Below are 17,972 nucleotides of genomic sequence, written 5' to 3'. Positions count from 1 at the left end.
GATGGGAAAAGCACAGCCAGGCACTACAGAGATTGGTGGATGCACTAAATGACATCAGGAAAAATCATTTCAGGTTTAGAGCACAAGGTTCAGTAGGGGGATGGAGCTGTGGAGAAGCTGCCAGCAGTCACAAGCTGACATGCCACCTTCTGAAGGGACTGGTGTGCCAATGGGGGGGTTACTAACCTGCCAAAATGCCTTTGTGGGGCCAAATAAAAAGATTTAAAAGGAAATCTTTGGGCAAGAAAAATTCTTTTTAAATGATTGCTTTCCCAAAAGGCTCAGACTTGTTTTAGCTGATTGTCAAGCTCCTCTCCTCATAATATCATGAAGCTGAGTTAACTCTATTGTGACTTCACTACTAGAATAAATAGCTACAGTTAACAGTGTGAAAAAATTATTCCTGACCTTCTGTGCATACCAACAGACCTGTTACCTGCTGGGCACTTCCCAAAAACAGCTTTTGCTCCTCAGGATAGGTGAAACTGGTTATAACTGCACTGCCTTGTCCATGCTAATGTCAGGACAGGTTATTTTGTATATATGATATATTTCCAGCAAACAAAAAAAAAAAAAAAAACAACTCATGCAAAAAATCAGCTCAAAATTATACTTTTACAGCTGAAGTGAGGGTTTTTAAATATATACACACCTGGTACTCCCTATCCCATCAGCATTCAAAGTAGCCCGAATTTGAGACATTAGGCAGCCAAGTGCTGCCGCTCAGTGGTGCAATGGCTTTAAGCACCTGTACCATCAGCAGTGAATTTAACACCCAGTAACCCCTCTGAGCCCCAAAGATGCCATCATGCTGCAGGAGATGCAGCTGAGAAACATTCTAAGTGCAGTTTTAGACAAGCAAATGTAAAGAGGCATCATGAAGATCACAAGTTTTAAGTCACAAATGGACTTCATAGGTTGCTCATTCAGCTGAACTCTTGCAGTTTCAAAGGATAAAAATCCATGTGGGGCTACCTAAATATTCAATTCCCAAATTCATAATATGGAATAGGAAAGACATCTTTACTTCTCACTCTCAGTCCTATCTCATTAAATTAAAAAAAAACCAAAACAAAAACCTAACAACTTTAAAGCTGAGCTGAAAAATCAAGTTTTCATGATGTTAGAAATACCATTACAAAGTACAAGTGTTAGAAAAATGCTATTGCAAATTGGGGTGGAAGCTGTTTTCCTTTGCTTAGCATCCTGAATTCTGTGCAAAGAACAGAGTCTTATAAAAGAGCTCCCTCCCAGAAAATCCGCAATCATTGGTGTAACTTGTGGCAGTGCAATGACTACTCACACTAATGAAGCACACACAAATATAATCAAAGGGAAAAAAAAAACCAACCCAAACCAACAAAGAGAGCTGCTGAAGTTTGTAGTGTTTTAGCTTTTGCTGTTCCTTCCAGAGAGGTAACATGTGGCATCTTCCAACTTCCAGAATAAGAAATGAGACAGTAGAATGTGCTGAGTGGGATGAAAGCTGTGCTGGGCCAGGCCCCAGTGGGCACCTGGCAGAGCTGAAGGACCCCAAGTGCTCCCAGGGCTTTACCTCAGTGTCAGGCTGCAAGAGCATCCTGCAGGGAGCACCCTTTGGGAAGGGAAGCTGATACAGACTTGGCAGTACTGGGTTAACAGTTGGGCTTGATCTTGAAGGTTTTTTCCAACCTAAATAATTCTATGGCAACCACTTTGTGGCTCAACACTAAACCTGACCTTCTATCAACCATCAACTACCTTGCTCAGATGCACACAGAATTCCTAAGTTGGCTCCAGATGTTAAAGAGCCAAAAGAACACACTGAATCTCAGATTAAACAATTGAAGGTTTCAGCTGGAAAAGGAAGCAGGGATATTGGTCCATCTGAAGTTTTGTTTGATAGTTGGTTTTTTTTTGTTTTTTTTTTTTTTATTTAAAGCTTACATTGACCCTTACCTGCATTTCAAGAAGCTGGAATTTCACTTGAAAAGGTATGGAGTGACACTTCCCTGATAAGCTGTGCTTCTGCACTGTCCTGTTTTGAGCTGTTATAAAACCAAGTTAGCAAAACAATCAATTACACTTCTATTCAATAACTACTGCATTTCTTCCTTTAGTCATATTTGGAGTACCCACTGTTACCACTCCTCATGTAAAGAAGTTTAATGTGCTAAAAAAAACCAACAACAAACTCCACTTTCCCCCTGTGCAAAGCACAATAGTAGTCTGTCCCTTTCCCATCAAGGAAAGGACAATATTGACTCAGAAACTATTCTGTCAAGGAACCAAATCTTACTGTATTTCAAAGTAATTGTCTTTCTGCAAACGGGGAATTAGAAGAGAGGTTTGCAGATGAACTGCAACCAGTAATCTTACTGTATTTCAAAGTAATTGTCTTTCTGCAAACGGGGAATTAGAAGAGAGGTTTGCAGATGAACTGCAACCAGTATGCTCAGTAAAGGGCACAACACTGCTTACTCTTTTCCACTGTTTTCTTGGAATGACTTGTGAAATGAAACCCAGTAAATTCCATTAAAAATGAGAGATCTGATTCTAGGCTTTCAAGCTGAGCTTTCAGGTCTGATGGAGATTCATGTCCCTTGGTTTCTCCCTCAGTTTCTTCTTGGAGTGATTTTCTAGAATGGAAGAAAAAAAAACCCAAAAGGTCAAAATACCCAGACCTAACATACTAGTACAGCAATATCATTAAATAAAAGGCATTAGTAATGGGATCTGATGGTTTTCAGACCCAAATCAGTTTCTAAGAAGTAAAGTTCCAGTTGGATCACATTGCTGGAAGCAATAAACCTATTCTAACTTACATAAACTCTTTCCATTCACTGCCAGGTAGACACAGCTTTTACTCCAAGTCTGGAGGTGCAAATGCCCACTTAGAGATATGTGCAAAAACATCCAAGCAAAGGGAGCTAAGATGCCTTTACTCACATAAGTGACTTATTTTATCCATGGAGTTTACATTTACAAAGTCCTAACATCCCAAACAATTTTGACAAAGAAATTCTGTTAATCTAACAAATGAAAAAAAAGCATACATTGCCTTCAGTATCTCCTCCTCAGAAAAGAAGGCGGATTCTTGTCGCATATCTTCATACTTTTCTGTTAGCAGCCTTATTTCTTCTTCCAGTGCCTGGATTTCCTTTTCATAAGCTTCAAAAACACCCTCCTCCATTTCTCAGAATCACTGCATAAAATAAGGATTTTTCTCAGGAACAATCAATTTTCTAAAATCACAAATATAACATTAGGCAATTGTTTCAAGATACAGAGCACTGCAGAGACAGAAGCTAAAGAAGGGACCGAATGGAGTCAAAGGCTTTAAGAACTGTTTAATTAGTCATGATTTGATCCAGGAGTGCACTCAGCTGTTTTACATTTGCTGTAACAGAACAACAAGCTGCTCCACAGGTAAAAACCAATTGCAATCAGAACCCAGCTTTGGCCAATTGCCCTAACGACTCACCTGGGCAGACCAGGCACAGCTCCTAACACAGAGTAAGCAGCAGTACAGCAACACTGCAAACACGTTTCCAATAATTTAAAAAATAAACCTCAGCTTTCAGGAAAAATAATACTCTGACATTCAGCCTAGCTACAACACATTCAGAAGCGTGTGGAAGATAGATGCAGCTCAGAATTAATGTGCTAATACTTTGACCAGGAAAAACCCAACATTTAGTTTTGTGTGTTTTTAAACCACCCCTGCTCTATGTGGTGTGCATTTCCACACTAACATCGTTCAGTCAAAGGGGATGAGGGGGAAATTGCATTTTATTTGTTTATTTTCTAGGAAGCACTGCCTCTATAACACACATAAGAAAACAACATTGAAAGCACGCTTTGCTTTAGAAACTTGGTTTTTTATGTGAGTAAAGGAAGCATATGCAATTAAATAATTACCCAGTGCTCACCAGATTTTTTTGGACTGGATATGGTGAAGAAAGTCATGGTCACAATAAAGAGTACGGTGTGAAAAAGGAAAACATTACCACAGCCAGAATGTTACCCCAGGACAGCTGATGCCTCTTTTAACAACAGTAACAGGAGACATAAACTACTTAGAACTACTTAAAATCAAGGATTTCACTAGGCAGCAGAAGACTCAAATGCTAATTATGACTTCAAAGATTTTATATCTAGTAAAAAATACTTACACTTGAATCAAGTAAAACTTTTAGAAACAGTTCTCCTCTTATATATCACACGTGTATATTTACAAGTATCTGTGCATTAATATCACATCTTTCACATTTTGACGTACCTGCCCGTTTACAGCTCCGAGTATTTGACTTTATGCTGCCCCAGGAGGAGCTGGGAAGCGCTTTGGAGCCTTTGTGAGAACCGAACCGAACCGGTGCGTTCCGTGCCCGCTGCTTCCCTGCGGAGTTTCGGACCCTCGCAGGGCGATGCTGAAATCGCGACTCGCCCGAGGAGCCGGGGCTGACCGGGGCGAGGCTCGGGGGTGACAGAGGCGCCCTGGGGGGGAACGGGTGTCCGAGCAGGGCAGTGCGGAGCCCGGGGAGCCCCGGCAGCCGGCCCTGAGAGAGGAGCGGAGGGAGCCGGCACTGGGGGGAGGGCGGTGAGCGGTGGGAGCCGGCACTGAGGGCTCTGAGGGGAAGGGAGCGCTCAGTCCCGGCGTGGAGGGGAAGGCAGTGAGCGGGGAGAGCCGGCGCTGAGGGCTCTGAGGGCAGGGCAGTGAGCGATGGGAGCGGACGCTGAGGGGAAGGCAGTGAGCGGGGGGAGCCGGCGCTGAGGGAGCTGAAGGGAAGGCGGTGAGCAATGGGAGCCGGCACTGAGGGCAATGAAGCGCTCAGACGCGGCGCTGAGGGCGCTGAGGGGAAGGCGGGGAGCAAGGGGAGCGGGCGCTGAGGGCTCTGAGAGGAAGGGAGCGCTCAGTCCCGGCGCTGAGGGGAAGGCAGTAAGCGATGGGAGCGGTCGCTGAGGGCTCTGAGAGGAATGGAGCGCTCAGTCCCGGCGCTGAGGGGAAGGCGGTGAGCGATGGGAGCGGTCGCTGAGGGCGCTGAGGGGAATGGAGCTCTCAGTCGCGGCGCGCGCGCCCCGCACTTTTCGAACCGCGCGCCAACTCGCGAGCCCGGGCGCTACCACAGCTGCTGCCCCAGCGGGTGGCGCCTGCTGCGCCTTCCTTCCCCTCCCTGTCGAACAACAGCCGCTGGAAGATAATTCCCGAGCTCTCTATCATAAATAAAAGTAAAAAAAGCCTTGCTTTGTCGGCTGTTCCTTTGTTCGCGTCAATTTCTGCTCGCGCGTTCCGGAAAGCTCCCCCGCTCTTCTTCCTGGTTTGTCACTTTCAAAGCGTCCGCTGCCACGGGAGTCAGCCCCCGTGTTCCCAGCACACCTGACCGGCCGGAAACAGGAACCGGGCGGAGGCGAGCGGCCGATCAGAATGCAGCGGCACCAGGAGGCGGAACCCTTTTTTTCGAGTGAGGGTTGGGAAAAGTTGCGGGGGGGAAGGTAAAGCGGTGGCGCTCTGAGGTTCGCACATGGCGGCGGTGAGGCCGGGCCGGGGACACAGCCGGGGCCGGGGTCCCTCAGGGCGGGGGTCCCTCGACATCTCCTGGGAGGGGAGGGGAGGGTTGGGCTGTGGGCTGTGTTCCCACTCTCGGGAACCCTTGGGTTATATTGTAAAGAGCCGTTTGTGCGTATTCTCTGTGCTGTATGTGCATCTGCTCTTACGCTGTGTGTGCATACATTTATATAGCTCAGTTATATGGCTCGGTTATAGGGTTATGTGGTTTAAAAAGCCCCTGAGCTCCGGTTTCCTGCAGCAGCGCGGGGTTTGCTGTGTTACCCACTGCAACTCAAAGGAGTGCTCTGCTCATAAGGTTCTTCGCGGCTTCTAATGCACTGATTTGTCCCCGATTCGCTGTTCTAATCGCGTTAATTTGCGTGTCGCTGAAGTGTTTTGTCTCCCCGCAGAGGAACAGGGGCTGTGTTCTGGTGTGACACCGTGCCTTGGCAGCATGGAGAAGGAGCAGGTTTCCAAACGTCTCTATGTTGGAGGGCTCGGCCACACGGTTTCCAAGGCTGAGCTGGAAGAAAGATTTGGCAAATTTGGGCGTGTTTTGGAGGCAGAGATTATTACCAGGAAAGATGATCAGGGTGAGGTTTTCTTTCAGTTTTTAAAAGTTATTTGCTTTTCTGTTTGGAGCATGAAGTGGAATTTTTGCTTTAGAGACATTTCAGTTTTAAAGGAAATGATGAAACTACATCAAACTAACTTAATGTTTGTCATTGATCAGGGAATCCTACGAAAACTTTTGCTTACATCAGTGTCAACATTTCTGATGCAGATCTGAAAAAGTGTAAGTACTTTTTTGGTTTTGTTTTTTTTTTTTTTTTCCTTAGCTATGTTTTTGAGCCAAGTTACATTGCTGATAGCTTATCTCATATTGTCACATCCAGCTGTGGTCATGGTAGAGCCTCTTTCATTTTCCTGTCAGGTTGATTTTAGTTTCTTTAAGCTGCAGCTTTGTGTGGAAGCTGCTTTGCTGAAGTTTTCAGAAATTGCTGTGAGCAGATGGAAAAGATCCCTTGTGACTGAAGGAGGTGATTTGTGAGTTTCAGAGCCTCAGGGAATGGTCTGCATGGAAGGGACCTTAATGATCATCTCATGATGGATGAGTCCATGGCAGGGACTCCTTCTACTGTCCCAGGGGGCTCCAAGCCCTGTCCAGCCTGGCCTGGGACACTGCCAGGGATCCAGGGACAGCTGCTCTGGGCACCCTCTTTGTTTGTTCTAAGCCTTTCGTGCCTCATGAGCTTTCATCAGATCTATGAAACACTGAAATTGATTTCTGTGAGAGGACACCCAAAGGAGAGCTGATGTAAAGCTCCTTCTGCAGTGTGCCCTGGCTCTGGGGAATGCTGCATTGGGCACTTCTGAAGGGAGAACTTCAGCTTTGGCTGTACACCTGCTGGTTTATTTGGATTTTGGCCCTTTCAGATGCAGCACTGACCCAAGTGAGCAGTCAGGTACAAGGTGGTGCTGAGGGAGCCTCAGGCTGTCATACAAGGAGACCCAGTGAACTCTGTGAGTGCTTTTTTTTGATGTAGAAAATACTCATTTCCCATCTTTGTTTTGCAGGCATGTCAGTTTTAAATAAAACAAAATGGAAAGGGGGGACCCTGCAAATTGAGTTGGCCAAAGAAAGCTTTTTGCACAGGTAGAAACCAATATTTTATGTTGTTGCTAAAACTGCTTTTTTTTCTGCTTATCTGATAATGTTGTGGCTGTACTTTCATTTTGTACACTGTTATTGTTTCAGTTTTGATGGATTCTCTGGGCTTTTGCTTTACCTTTGATGCTCCCTCAGAGGTGATGGGGTTCATCCCCTGAGGGGGGGAATTGCTGTTCTGTGGGAGGGGATCACTGCCAGCTCCAATCCTGCACCTTTTTCCATGGGTGATGTGCTTTCTGGTACAGGCTGGCCACAGAGAGGGAGGAAGCAAAGCTGCAGAAAGAAAAACCACAGAGAAATGACCAAATGTGCCTGTTGGAATCACTGAAACAAAAGGGAATTGTGGATTTCCACATGAGAGCAGTACCAGGTACAGAGGTGCCAGACCATAAGGTATGGTGGGGTAGATGTGCAAGAGAAATAAAACAACAAAAACCAAGCTCATTGCATCTAAATTCATGCCAAATTTATGATTTATGTAAAGAAACTTCATGATTAAGAGTGACAGTCCAAGCTGTGGAAAGTACTCTGAGGAAATAGCTTGTGTGTGGACAGGAGAGGGCTCCTGCCATTCTTTGCAATGAGTGGAAATGATCATGGTCATACTGTCCACTGCCCTGTTCCTCATTTATGCTGGGAATATGCTTGTGTCACCCTTAAAAGCTTCTAAAGGGAATTATTTCCATGCACCACACAGCTTTTGGTGGCTGGTTTGGGCTTCAGCACAGGATCAGGGTCTGGCCAGGTTACAAAAGTAAGAATGAAGTCACCTGACATGCAAATTTAGGCAACAATATTGATATTTATTACAAAGTTTTCAAAACTGTTTGCTAAGCACAGAGTGGTTTTTAAAATATTTTTTGTGAGAAGGGAGAAAAGAGCAAAATAATAGTGATCCTGTCTTTGTAGGTACCCTTGTCAATTCATAAACCAGAAACACGGTGCTGAAAACACTTGTAAAGAAATTTAGTTCTTTATTATGTCTCTTTATTTGTAGGTTGTAGAAATTTATTTTTTGGTTGATTTTGTTTTGTTTTGTTTTTGAGAAGGCTGCTCAAGTTGCATGGTAGGGTTCACTAGAGAGAATAAAGAATTAATTACATGTGGTTCTTTATTAGTGTTTTTGTTATTCAAGAATAAACATTTGTTTTATTTCAGAGTTACTTCTACTCCTTTATTTAACACTGAGTATTTTTCTTTTCTTTCAGAAATGGGTTGTTGGAAAATTTGGCAGAGTCTTGCCTATCCTGCACCTCAGGAATCAACAAAAAAATAAAATATCCTTTTCTGATTGTTTGCCCTTGAACACAATTCCCTTCCTTCTTTTGTCTTATGGGAAAACATTACTTGACAGTCCTAATTTTTACCCCTCTGTCAAGCTTAATTTACTGAAAACCCCGCAGTAAGTTTGTGTGACTTGAGCAGTTGTTTCACACTGCATTTAGTTGCTTAAAGCCTTATGTTCATAGCATGAGGAAAGATTCTTTGCTGGCCTTCCCTGCAGAATTCAGCTTCCTCATAAAGCCCTGGGTCTGCAGGAAGAACTGGGGCCTTTGAGATCCTTAACTCATTCTCACGTGGTGAAGTACGACCCCTCCAAGTACTGCCACAACCTGAGGAAGCTGGAGGCAGAGCTGGCACCTGCAGCCCCTGTGGCCCAGCTCACCTGGAGCCTGCCAGGGGGGGATGGCAGCAGGAAGAGGAGAGGAGAATCCCCCAGGAAAGCTCCAGGGAAACGGAGGCAGCCCCTGGATGGAGCAGCTCTGCCCTCTGGGTGCCCCTCACGGCCCAGACACACAGACTCACCCCAGCTCGGCCAAAGATCAAAACCCAAACCTGCTGAGGAGCTGGAATTGTCTCCAGCAAGGAGAGTGGATGGGAAAATATCTAAAAGTGCTAATGGAGTTAGAGCCAAAAATAATAGCAGTGTTTCTGATAGTGACATTGATTCTGAAGAGGAGATCAGAGCAATGGTGAAGAAAGAGGCACAAAGACAGAAAGCTGAAAATGTTGAGACTGAAAGTGAGCACTTGGAAATTGTTGGGGATAATTTTGAATTAAAATACAGTAGCCACTGGTCCTTAAGCAATTCGGATGCCATGAAGAAAGCTATCAAAGGAAGTAACAAAGAGAAAGAGGCAATGGAATGTGATAATGGTTATGATTCAGCAGATACAGATGAAATTATTGCTGAAAGTAAAACTCCAGAAGACTCGAAACAGGGGCAGATGAAAAATAAAGAAATTTCAGCTAAAAAAAAAAGTGGTTTGGTAAAAAGCTCCTCATTGAAACCTTGCAGTTTAAAAGAAGAGCACACTGAAGGAAAAGGGAAAAGCAAAAAATCCAGAATTGCTGCCTTGCAGAGTACAGCAGAGACATGTGACAGTGACAGCTCTTGTTCAGAGTCTGAAACCAGCTCTGATTATGAGTCCATGATGCAAAACTGTTACCACCTAGACCTTACCTTGGATGACTTAAAAGCACTGGCCACAGAAAACACTGGGACACCTGCAGAGGGGTCAGGCAGTGAACAGAGTCCTTGTCAGACCAGTGCTGAAGATAATCCCAAGGGTAATACTGTAAATAAACCAAAACTTTCTAAATCTCACCCTGCAGTTAAAAAAAACAACATCTCTCCTGAAGATGTGCTGGCTGATATTTTAGCAGGGGAGGAGGATGCTGTTGAGGAAAGCTCCAAGGGACAGAATAATTCACATTTGAAATACCAGCCCTTCAGAGGACTAGGGTCCCTTTGTGTAAAAGAGTCAAGTAAGGACAGCACTGGCTTAAAGAAGAAGTCTGTAGAAAGTTTGGGAGGTGAAGCTTGTACATCTCATTTTGGGGAGAAGTCATCCAAAAATCAGCCAGAGGACCATCCCTTGAGTTCACTTGAAGTCAGCAGCCAGAAGAGACACAAAGTGCCTTTTGAACACCATGAGGAACTGTCAGCTGATGCCTCCTCAGCTGCTCAGAGCCTTCAGCCTGGTTCCAGGCCTCGTTTGCAAGGGAAGAACAAAGGTGTGAGTTCCAAAGATCAAAATTCAGAGCACAGAGCTGCTGCTGCCAGAACTGATCATGGTGATGGGAGCAGTGACATGGACAGTGATGCTGCAGGGGCCCAGGAGCACCTTAAACAGCAGCTGAAGAGCCCAAAACTGCTTTCCAAAACATTAAAGAGGAATACAAGCAAAAAAAGCCCAGAATATGAAGGTAATAAAGGTGGGAATGAGAACACCAGCCCTCGGGAAGATAAGGAGCTTTGTCTTCGAGCTGCTGCATCAAGGGAGCCCAGTACAACAGAAAAACAGCTCCAGGATAACCAGAGGAGACTGGCAGCTCTGGAACAGAGACACAAAGAGAGGGAATTACAGAAGAAACTCATTCAAGGAGCTCTTTCAAATCTGGTAATTAATTACAACTTCTACCTGAATAGTACACAGTACAAGTAAGTGGGTAATTAATACATGTGGGATAAGATGTTTTAAAATCATAATCTGGAATTTTTAATGATGTTGCCAGTTTTCAGAGTATACAAAATGCTGCATACCCCTCCCTGCAATACCTGTACAGTTGCAAGAGGAATAGTGGGTTCCTCTTTTTGTGTCATGAAAACATCTTTCAGATAGTTGTGTCTGAGCACAGCAGGTATTTGATGTGTTTGACTTGACAGCTGACTCTTTCCTAGGACAGGCAGCCAGCAGGACAGCACAAACACATCATATTCGATTCTGATGTGGAAGATGAAGCTGAAGTGGATGAGGTGTTGAAAAAGGATGGAAGTTTGGGAAATGGGCATGGAGAAGTAAGTGTTACTGGGAAAAAATCAGTATGACGTAATCAGAAAGCTGAATTTTTATACCAAACTATCTCATATTGTAACACCTGAGTTTCTCTTTGCATGGGTATTTTGCCTATGGTTAAACTCAATAGTTGTAGCTGTAAAGCAGAATTGTACAAGGTGTGTGGACAGGTAAGATTTGAAGCACAACGATCAGGAAGGGAGCTGGTTGTGCGAGAAATCTGCTTTTTCAGCTGAACTGGAGAGCACATGAACAAAATTGGTACTGATTCACATTGTTTCATTGATGTGAACAGCTGCTTTTTTCTTCTTTTCTGTTTGTGTGACAAAGGATAAGGCAGCTCCCAAACCTTCGGGCAGACTGTTTGAGAGCAGTGAGGATGAGCAAGAGGATACGGATGATGAGCGATTCAAAATTAAGCCCCAGTTTGAAGGCAAAGCTGGTGAAAAAGTGAGTGAAGCCATTACTGTAATTTAGTTTTCCTCTAGGTCTCCATAGCACCACTTCAGGAGAACATAATTTGTGTCTTTTCATTCTTGCTGAATATGATTTTGATGAACTTAAACCAGAATTTCCATAAGGAACAACATAATGTGTGGCGGGGAGTGGGAGGCGTTTCTCAGACACTGTCATCTTCATATACAAAGAAATTACTGAGAAAGGCATCAAAAGCTAAACATAAAGAGTATGTTACCATTGTTATAGTAAAAAAATGTTACTGGATTATGACTTTCTTCTCCAGTGCTTAATGCATCTGTTTCATTTCTTCAGCTCCTGCAGCTGCAATCTCGCTTTGGCACCGATGAAAGGTTCCGAATGGATGCTCGATTCCTTGAGAGTGACAGTGAGGAAGAAGGTAAAGCTGATCACATTTCCTGGTTACTACTGGCCACAGAACCTTCCAGCAGCCTTTCTTGCTTTACTGGGATCTTGTGTAGAGCATCTGTCAGTGGCAGGGTTGCACAGTTGTTAAATAAATGCTCTAACTTTGCCATGAAATAGAAGCTTGTGACATTTCTAATGAAAGGTTTTCTACAGTGCAAGGCAGGAAACCTTCAAGTAGCTTCAAGATAAAAGGAAGTGATGTGTTCATAGGTGTGAGCTCTACTAGTGCTATAGTAAATGTTATGCATCCCACATGACAGGCTTAGCAGAGTAAATAGAATGTATTTCTTTTTCTCTTAGCAGAGACAAACAGCGTAAAGGCAGATGAGGAAGAGGAGCTTGCTGCAGAGAAAAAGAAAAATCTGCAAATACTGGGAAGCCTCCTGAATATCAACCTGGAGCAGCCCAAGCCAAATAAAACAGCCACAAGTGTGAAGAAATTCAAGTATGAATCATCTGCTATCAGTAAAGAAGGAGATTTAGGAAAGCTTAGGAAGGAAGCTGAAAGATCCTGAAATCTTTGAATTTTGGAAGATGGGCATAAAGGGTTCTTGTGTGTTGTTTTGGGTTTTTTACTCCACTAGACTATTTGAATCTATGCAGTGTTTGGTACTAGAAGAAATATATCTACATCTATATGGATAGCTGTATTTATGTAGCTCCTCAAGAGATGATCAAGTGCAGGTCCTCAATACATAACAAAAACGTGAGGGCTGTGTTTAATCAGAAGCATAACAATTCGATTAAATCCACTTCTCCTTATATGTTTCCTGACCCAGACACTGACTAGAGGGTGCTTTCTAACTGGCAGTTACATTTTGGATCAATTCAGACCTTGTTTGGTAAAGGAACTAATGTGAATCTTGCTCTGAGTGTAAAGTTTTGAGGTAGCTTTCATTTTGGCATTTAGATTGTACACTGGTGCTTCTTTTTCTTTCTATTTTTATAGAGATATTAATGCCCTCCGTTATGATCCAACAAGAGAGGACCATGCAGTTTTTGAAAGGAAACCAAGTGCTACGGAAAAGGAGAGGTAGTATTACAGCTTGGTAACTAAGTTGTGTTTCTTCCCATGGAAAGATGGTTATAGCAACAGACTGAGTTTGAAACCATGCAGATTGATCTCATTCTAATTTAGTTCTCTCTCCGGTTGCTAAAATCAAGATATAATAGGAACTCTGACTACTAAAACCAACATGTAGTGTCATCTTTGCTTCCTACTCCATCTACTTTCTGGATGCTATTTTCTGTTCTCACTGAAGGTCAGAAAGGTCAGTTCAGGAACTTGGAGATTTGCAGGTCCGTGGGAAAAGCTTAACAAATCTGTACTAAAGATTTGATCAGATTAGGAAATCTGTGCTACCCTGATTTCTGTGTAACCGTGTAGTCAGTGAAAAGTCACTTAAGGATGTGGCTAATTAAAAAGGACTCTTGTTCCTGCCTTTACACTCCAACCTCAGATGTCTCCCCAGTGCTTGCCCTTGATAATGAACCACTACTTAATGGGCTTGGATATGCTTTGGGAGACATTCAGAGCAAGGTGGCTCTTAGGGAAGCTGTGTCTGAAAAGGACGTGTGCTGTGTTGCTATCCTTGAACAATCTCATTTCAGTAAAACCAAAAGGAAGAAGAAAGAAGAGAGTGAGACACTGCCTCAAGTGTCTGAACAAATCTATTATGATATTGCTGCCGATTTAAAAGACTTGTTTGGATCTTCAAAGAAAGCACCAGAAAAGACGGAGGAAATACCCTGGGACAAAGAGGATGCACAGGACTCTGCCTCAGACAACCATTTGGGACCTTTGCCTGATAGTGACGCTGCTCAGGAGATGAGTTCTTTCAAGTTTTCCTTCTTTGGAGACACGGAGGAGTTGGGCATCAAGGAAGGTAAGACCAAAATATCTGAGATCCCTAGAACAAAGTAGAAAATACTGGAGCAGAGATGTAGCTTAAATAATCTGGCAGGGTCAGATTCTGTCCTTCCTAAATCTCTCTTCTCCACTGTAAGTATTTCACGTGAAAGGAGGAATTTTTCCTGACGGGTAGAGGAATAATCTGGTTTTGGCTTTTTTTCTCTATTGGTGCTGTCATTGCAGAGCCTTACGCGCTTGGGACAATAAAGCCGGTAAAAGCCACGTGGCAAGAGGATCCACGTTTCCAGGACAGCAGTTCTGAGGGTGACGATGAGCCTGAGATGACAGAAATGGAACAGGACCAAGAAATGCAAGTTGCATTTCTCTTTGTTGTCTACATGGCTGTAGTAGTTGGATGCTGTGGGAATATTAATAGCAGCACTCAGGGAATGGGAAACTGACATTGCACACCTCTGAGCAATGAAAGTGGTCTTGGAAAACCGTTCGTGCTGCACCGAGTCAAAACTCCCAGCAGCCCATTGGATGTGAATGTGAATATGGAAAGAAAGAGTAGAGCACAAGAAACTAACAGGGTCATTTTGGTTTGACCAACTCCAAACTGAGTTTGGCCAAAAGCCCAAGACACAGTCAGTTTTCTCTTTAAAAGAGGGTTTTGTAAAATAAAAAGCTCTACTCGGTTCCTAGGGAATAAAGCTTTTCAATGGATGCCATTTCTCTGAAGCACTACAGGTTTAACTTGTGTTCGTGGAATTTGATAGTACAATTAGGGTGCTCAAATCCCTTTGTCCTTTTCTAGGTTTCTTTCTTTACCACGCACAGAAAGTGCTAGAGCTTTTTTCTTCTCCAAAGATGATGAACGCCTTAGAGGTATGACAGAATTTCTTTACCCCTTTTTGTATTTTCTTTTGATGGAATTGAGTGAGGAGGAAAAAATGCTGCCTAGTTATCCAAGTTTTCTAGTCAAAATTTGCCACCCTCACTTGTGATCCAAGTTGTGGTAGAATCCTGTGAGAAAGTCCTGGTAAAATAAAGGTCAAGCAAATTTCTGGCTTTCTTTTCTTTCAGATAATTGCCTAATAGGAATCTGAACTTTAGAGTTCAGCAAAAACTTAGTCACTTGACAGGTTACCTAGACATTTTGGTTTCTTGCCAGCGTATCTTAGTGAACTGCGTCTTCCAGCCTGATTTACAGGGTGTGTTGAAATGGAGAGCTCAGGCCTCAGTTCTGGGGGTGCTGGTGCTGAGCTTCTAATGCAACAGCTGCAATTTCAGTGCAATTGAGATTGCAGCATGTTGAGGAAAAGTGCTCCTGCCTTTGATTGTTCTTAGCATACCAGGCTGCAGTAGGGAACATTTCTGCTGGAGCCAAGGTGTGGTGGGGGCAGGAGAATAGGAAGGGTGTGAGAATTGATTTCTGATTTTAGTGCTGTGTTGGACGTGATTGTTAGAAGCAGCTGCACAATCACAAGTGTTTAAGGCTATTAATTGGACGTTTCTGTTGTGCAGAAGGCCCAAAATTATTCTGTAGATCTGAAGAGCTCAGTGAAGAAAAAGAATGTTGGGAAGACAGACGTAGATTATTGCTTGAGGTGAGTATGGAACATCTGTTCCCTGGTAAGTCTAGGTGAAAGCTGAGGATGGGGAGGGATTGCAGGTATGAATGTGCATGCAAAATTAAGTCAGGACCTCAAGAAGTGCTTGAAACTTTGTAATGACCAACTACAAATGATTTCTCCTCTACTTGGTGTGCATAACATCATGTTGTGTGGCCCAGTCAGGTAAACCACTGCTTCTCTGTATGTTAAAGCAGCAGCTACTTAACTGTAATGAATGTATTTAAGAAATACAGTGAATTCAGAAACTGCTAATACTATGTTGTATATTTATCATTTTCAGGAATGCAGGAAGAAGCACAAAGATGCCAAAAGAAAAGTGAGAGCAAAACAATAAATTTTCTTTAACAGATCAAAAGCTTTTCCTTATTTGTTCCTTGAAAGTGTTGCCAAGCAAGGTTACTTTGAAAATGCTTTCAAAGCTCTGACAGGGATCAATATCAGCAAAGCCTGTTAGGCCGTGTTTGGGAGCTGGGGCTGAGGCTCTCGTGCCCTGGGGAGCCACGGGAAGGCTCCAGGCCCGAGTGTGCGGCCAGGCCGGGGCCATTGAGCTGCAGCCCATCCCTGGTGGAGGCAAGGGCAAGCAGGAATGCCAAGGGAGCCCAGGGCCAGACCAGGCCAGGCCAGAGCAGTGCCCACAGCCCTCCAGGAGCGGACGGGCTCTGCCAAGCCCAGCCTGGGCACTGCCCCTGGCCCAGAGCCCCGAGGTCTGGGGTCCCTCGGGTAGCTGGGCAGCCACGTCCCTGCCCTACTTTCTCCTCCCGTTGTCAGGTCGCACTGACACTCGGCCTGAGCCCAGCCTTCCCTTTTGGGGCCAAGGGAAATCTCTGCTCCTGCCTCTGGCACAGGGCGCTCTGCCAGCAGGTCAGGGAAGGAGACAGCCCCGGAGAGAGGCATGAGCAATGGAGGAAAGCCAACATCACTGCAGTCTTGCAAAAGGGCACCAAGAAGGAGCCAGGAAACTGCAGGCCCATCAGCCTCAGCTCCATCCCCAGAAAGGAGACAGAACAGCTCCTCTTGGCTGCCATCTCTAAGCCTGTGGAATAACAGGAATGGAAACCATGCTTGACCCATCCCATAGGCACCTGTGCTGCAGTGCCTGGTTGGGCTTGTGAGGGGAGAGCAGTGGTTGTTGTCAGCTGGAACTTCAGCAAGGCTTTGTCCCTGCCTCCCATAACAGGCCCCTGAGGCAGCTCAGGGACAGTGGGGCAGAGAAGTGGACAGGGGAGCTCCAAACTCACGTAGCTGTGAGCTCAGGGGGCCGTGCTGGGACCAGCCCTGTTTGCCTTATTCCCCAGGGTCCTGGCAGAAGGGACGGAGCGCTCCCTCAGCATTTGCTGATGGGACAGAACTGGGAGCAGGGCCTGAGGCACCACAAGGCTCTGCTGCCCTTCAGTGAGACCTGGACAGGCTCGAGAGTTGAGCAGAGAGGAACCTAATGAAGTTGCACTGGGAAAAGCCTCTAGAAGAGCTTCAGGCTTTGTAATGACCAGGCAGCAGAAGTGTTTTAGTAACGTGGAGTCTATAACGTTGTCTTGTAATGTCCAGTGAGGGAAACCACTGCTTCTCTGTATGTTATCCGACCAGTCCCTTGTATGTACGTCAAGAAAGTCTTTGAGAGAAATATGAAAGAATTCAGAAACTTCCCCTGGTATTTTTTTGGATTTTCACTGTTTTCTGGAATGCAGGGATAAGTGTAAGGATGCCAAAAAAAGGGAAGTGAAAGCAAATCAAAAAATCTTTAAAAACTCAGCAGCCTCTCCTGTTTGTTCCTTGAAGAAGTTGCCAAACAAAGTCACTTTTGCAATCCTTTGAAAGATCTTGCAGGAAAAAGCATTGGCCAAAAGTGCTGCCCTGTGTTTCTGAACAGCAACTTGCATTTTGTGTTGATGCAAGGTCTGTACCAGGGCTTGATGCAAGGTCTGTACCAGGGCTTGGGTTTTTGTGTGTGTATGCTTTGAATGAGAGTCTTTGCAGGACTATTAATAATTAGACCATGTACTGAAGAGAACACGTTACTGTGTTGTGCTGTCCAGTGCTGAAGAGGGTTGAGACAGAGCAGGTAGCTCTGTGTCTGTGTGTAACTTGCATGAGCAGCACAGGAGCAGTGCCCAGGGCCTGGAGAAGCAAACGGGTTCCCGGTGCTGAGGACAAGGTGTCCAGAGCTCAGGATTGTCCGGCCAAGCTCTTCTGGCTCCTTGTGCTTTGAGCCCTGGCCGGGAGCCCTGCAGAGGCGCGGGTGCAGCTTCCCAACTTCCCCCTCTGCCTCCTCCCTGCCTCCAGGGTAAAGGCACTCCCTGGCATTGCACTGGCTGTGCCTCCCTCCTAGAGCAGTGAAGGGATCGTTTCCCAGCCAAGGTGGCTCTGCCATGGAGACAGGAAAATGGACAAACTCCTGCTGCCCCAGCATCAGGCAGCTGCAGGGTGTCCCTGCCTGTCAGCCCCTGCCCTGCTTCCCAGAGATGCCACTGATTGTTCTAGAAGTCATGGATCTGGATTTCCAGGAGCATGTTTGCAAAGACACGAAAGAGAAAAACTGACAAGAATTGTTTGTGCTTCTCTTGCTGAATTTTTCCAATGTATTTTCTAGTAGGAAAGCACG

At 44.8% G+C, this 17,972-nt stretch overlaps 2 protein-coding genes across 3 annotated transcripts in view; one reads left to right on the top strand and one right to left on the bottom strand.

The window, feature by feature from the left end:
- CENPP (centromere protein P) overlaps nucleotides 1-4,445 on the bottom strand; it is a 114,457-nt gene extending 110,012 nt beyond the window's left edge. Inside the window, exons 1-4 of the mRNA XM_063164444.1 lie at nucleotides 4,262-4,445; nucleotides 3,036-3,184; nucleotides 2,461-2,618; nucleotides 1,939-2,027 (exon numbers count right to left, since the gene is read on the bottom strand). Of these exons, the coding sequence (XP_063020514.1) occupies nucleotides 1,939-2,027; nucleotides 2,461-2,618; nucleotides 3,036-3,172 (384 nt within the window). The 5' untranslated portion in view covers nucleotides 3,173-3,184; nucleotides 4,262-4,445. The remainder of the gene's footprint in view (nucleotides 1-1,938; nucleotides 2,028-2,460; nucleotides 2,619-3,035; nucleotides 3,185-4,261) is intronic.
- A 1,007-nt stretch (nucleotides 4,446-5,452) lies between these two features.
- Nucleotides 5,453-15,728, top strand: NOL8 (nucleolar protein 8). Of its 2 annotated transcripts, none has more exons than XM_063164435.1 (17): nucleotides 5,453-5,510; nucleotides 5,938-6,120; nucleotides 6,261-6,323; nucleotides 7,106-7,184; nucleotides 7,445-7,592; nucleotides 8,408-8,476; nucleotides 8,777-10,603; nucleotides 10,885-11,001; nucleotides 11,330-11,449; nucleotides 11,771-11,855; nucleotides 12,188-12,329; nucleotides 12,834-12,917; nucleotides 13,496-13,770; nucleotides 13,980-14,106; nucleotides 14,554-14,624; nucleotides 15,264-15,346; nucleotides 15,654-15,728. In XM_063164435.1, exons 2-17 carry the CDS (start codon nucleotides 5,982-5,984, stop codon nucleotides 15,705-15,707), a joined length of 3,483 nt encoding a protein of 1,160 aa, XP_063020505.1. In that variant the 5' UTR covers nucleotides 5,453-5,510; nucleotides 5,938-5,981; the 3' UTR covers nucleotides 15,708-15,728. The 2 variants fall into 2 exon arrangements, with proteins under 2 accessions (XP_063020505.1, XP_063020504.1); XM_063164434.1 differs by having other exon boundaries at nucleotides 12,185-12,329.
- Nucleotides 15,729-17,972: the final 2,244 nt, after the last annotated feature.

The sequence above is a fragment of the Melospiza melodia genome, chromosome 10, assembly GCF_035770615.1.
Source record: "Melospiza melodia melodia isolate bMelMel2 chromosome 10, bMelMel2.pri, whole genome shotgun sequence".
Classification (NCBI taxonomy): Eukaryota; Metazoa; Chordata; class Aves; order Passeriformes; family Passerellidae; genus Melospiza; species Melospiza melodia.
The sequence above is the reverse complement of the archived record's forward strand: the minus strand, read 5'-3'. Positions and strand labels throughout refer to the sequence as shown.